Source organism: Propithecus coquereli, unplaced genomic scaffold (assembly GCF_000956105.1).
Source record: "Propithecus coquereli isolate 6110/MARCELLA unplaced genomic scaffold, Pcoq_1.0 Scaffold158, whole genome shotgun sequence".
NCBI lineage: Eukaryota > Metazoa > Chordata > Mammalia > Primates > Indriidae > Propithecus > Propithecus coquereli.
Genome location: NW_012140302.1, coordinates 979753 through 983076, shown reverse-complemented (window position 1 = coordinate 983076; position 3324 = coordinate 979753). Strand labels below are relative to the sequence as shown.

Below are 3324 nucleotides of genomic sequence, written 5' to 3'. Positions count from 1 at the left end.
ACTCCTGACCTTGAGTGATCCACCCACCTCAGCCTCCCAGAGTGCTAGGATTACAGGCATGAGCCACCGCGCTCGGCCTGGTGTTTTTGAGATTTTTAAACTGCTGTGTTTGGGATTGAATGGTGGCATCTGTCAAAAAGTTTCTAACATTATATGTTTATAGCTTACCTGTGATAAATTTTAATAGTTAATGCTTGTGGTCATGTAATATTTTTTCTATTCCCTCTTTTTTTCTAACCTTAGAATAATTGCAGTGAGTTATGAAGCTCGTGCATTTGGAGTCACTAGAAACATGTGGGCAGATGATGCTAAGAAGTTATGTCCAGATCTTCTACTGGCACAAGTTCGTGAGTCCCGTGGGAAAGCTAACCTCACCAAGTAAGAAAAAAAGTTGTTTAAGGGGACATAGAGGAGTTGAAAGTAATATAATTCATGGGACTAGGAACTGGTGTTTCAAATTTGTTTTGTATAAATAATATCTGAAAAAGTTTCCTTTGATCACCACATTCTAGGTGTTTATTGTCAACTTGGTAATTGGAACATTAGTATATCCATAAATGATTGGTTGGGGTATGCATATATGTGGCGATGATCAGTTCACACATTAACCAAATTCATCATTGACTGAAGTATAAAACCCATATGTCAATTTGTTAGTTTATAGTGAGAAATACTAGCCTGAGGAAGACCAGATACACTGGTTTACTGATGAATGCAGCATTCCTCTTATTTAAATAAGTTACCTCTTATTTAAAGATTGAATTAGAAGAAGATTGTGTGGTGGATATGTGGGGGGAAAATCATAATAAAATGTTTTCTACTTAGAGTAGAGGCATTTCTTTCTTCTTTAGAGGAATTCTTGTCACATAGACATGTTCATGGTCTGGATGCTTTCTACTGTAGTAGTGCTAGTGCTAAAAATGTTTGCCTCAGTGGTTCTTCCTTGTGCATGCTTCTGTTATTGACCATCTGCCTGCCAGTGGCCCCCTTCGGTTATTCCTATTATCTAATCTCTTAAGCCACTTGTCTCTTGATTGTGTATATTACTGTTCATTATGGAAGGGTGGGGATGAGATAGATGATTTCAAGATTACTTCTGTTTATTGCCTACATGTATGATGCTTATACTTAGGTACCGGGAAGCCAGTGTTGAAGTGATGGAGGTAATGTCTCATTTTGCTGTGATTGAACGTGCCAGCATTGATGAAGCTTATGTAGATCTGACCAGTGCCGTGCAAGAGAGACTACAAAAGCTACAAGGTCAGCCTGTCTCAGCAGACTTGTTGCCAAGCACTTACATTGAAGGGTTGCCCAAAGACCCTACAACAGCAGAAGAGACTGTTCAGAAAGGTACTCCCATAGCATCATATTTCTTCTGTTTCCTGCCTTTGGAACCTGCTTTGCTTGGTCATGCTGGTCCTTGGAATGCTTGAAAGGAAACTTAAACTACAGCCTGAATGAATCACAAGGACTCACATGGAAGGATATACAAATTCTCTTATCTTTCCAGTTATATGAATATTGAGAAGCTATGAAATCTATGTGAAAGTAAATTTCTCTTTATATAGCTAGGGCAGCTTAGTGTTATAAATAGAAGATAGAAGGCTGACTGGGGACTTCCATCATTTGTAAGTTAATTTATATTATTGTAACTTAGGTTTTTGGTTTCTTCATCTGTAAGAAGGGTGAGCTTTTATAAGTTATACAGTATTGCTTTGTGTATGTGCTTTTAATTTGTGCTTTTTAATTACAAGATGACTTTGTGCCATTATAGATCTCATTCTTTTTCTTCATTTTCCTTCCACGGTCATTTTAGAGATCTATCCATGTGGCTGTATTTATAATAAATAATGGCTTTTATCTGCAGCAAAATCCAAGGTATAACTTGACCACGTTTACAGATCATTCTCCCTAGTGATGAGTTCATTGGTTGTTTTTAACACACTGCTGTTTGTATTATAAATGTCCTTATTTATTCTCTTTCGGACCTAGGCAAGGGTTTCTCTGGGAAATGTTTTCAAAAGTGGACTACTAGGTCATAGGGTATACATATATATTAATACTTAGTTTCACTAAGCACTGCCATATTGCTGAAACAGTTTGTATTCTCTCTGGCAATATGTAAGAGTTCCTGTTTTCCCCATGTTCTTAATAATTATTGGTATCATGTAATATTTGCCAATGTGATGACTATGAAGTGGTATTTTTTGTTTTGCTTTAGTTTACATTTCTCTGATTATTGAGATCGAGGATCTCTTCATGTACTTACTGGCCAGCTGAGTTTCTGCTTCTGTGATTTGCTTATTAAAATCTTTGCCCATTTTTTCCATTGAAAAATCTATTTATTTTTTGATTTGTAGGAATTCCTTTGTATATCCTAGTTATTAATCCCTCGTATTTTTTTTTTTTTTGAAATGGGGTCTTGCTATGTTGCTTAAGCTAGAGTGCAGTGGCTATTCACAGGTGCAATTATAGCACACTGTAGTCTAAAACTCCTGGGCTCAAGCAATTCTCCTGCCTTGTCCTCCTGAGTAGTTGAGAGTACAGGGATGTGCTACCATGTCTGGTTCTCCCTTGTCTATTTTTGACATTGTATATATCTTCTCCCAAGTCTGTTATCTGTCTGTTAACTTTGTTTATGTTACATTTTGTTAAACAAAAATTCTTACTTTTAGTCCATCGATTTTTCACTTCATGGTTTCTGCATTTTGAATCTTGTTTAAGAAATCTATTTCTACCAGAAGTTCACAAAGACGTTTTCCTATATTTTCTTCTATTTGCCTTATAGTTGATTTTTACATCATTCAGTGATGCACAGTTCACCTTTTTATTTGATTTAAGATAGGGAGCCATCTTAATTCTCTTTATAGTGAGCCAGTTTTCCCAGCACTTACCACTAAATAGGCTATTCTTTTCTCAACTTCTCATATATAAGTGAGCTTTATTCTGTAATATTCCATTAGTCTGTCTTCTCTAGCTCCAGGAACGCATTTTTTTTCGTTCAGGAAAGTGAGCCTGAACATTGTTTTTATTACTGCTGTTTGGAGTATGTCTTAATATTTGATAAGGAATCCCCTCTGCTTTTGTTTTTCAAAACTATCTTAGCTATTTATGCACCTTTATTGTTCATTACTCATTTTAGAATACATTAGTCGACTCTTCAAAAAAATCCTTATTGAATTTACATGTTTAGAGAGGATAGTTATCTTAATGTTAAATTATCCGATCCATAAATATGTCTCATCAATTTTTTAGGTCTTCATTTATATCCCTTTTAATGTTTTGTTTTGTTTTTTTCTTGAAACTGAGTCTCGCTCCATCCCC

At 35.7% G+C, this 3324-nt stretch overlaps 1 protein-coding gene across 2 annotated transcripts in view; it reads left to right on the top strand.

The window, feature by feature from the left end:
• POLH (polymerase (DNA directed), eta) overlaps nt 1-3324 on the top strand; it is a 48818-nt gene that overhangs the window by 4093 nt on the left and 41401 nt on the right. The window contains exons 2-3 of one of the 2 annotated variants that reach the window (XM_012640870.1): nt 244-378; nt 1133-1350. In XM_012640870.1, the coding sequence (XP_012496324.1) occupies nt 244-378; nt 1133-1350 (353 nt within the window). Of the gene's footprint in view, nt 1-243; nt 379-1132; nt 1351-3324 lie in introns of those variants that run through there. The other variant, XM_012640871.1, reaches the window with a different exon arrangement.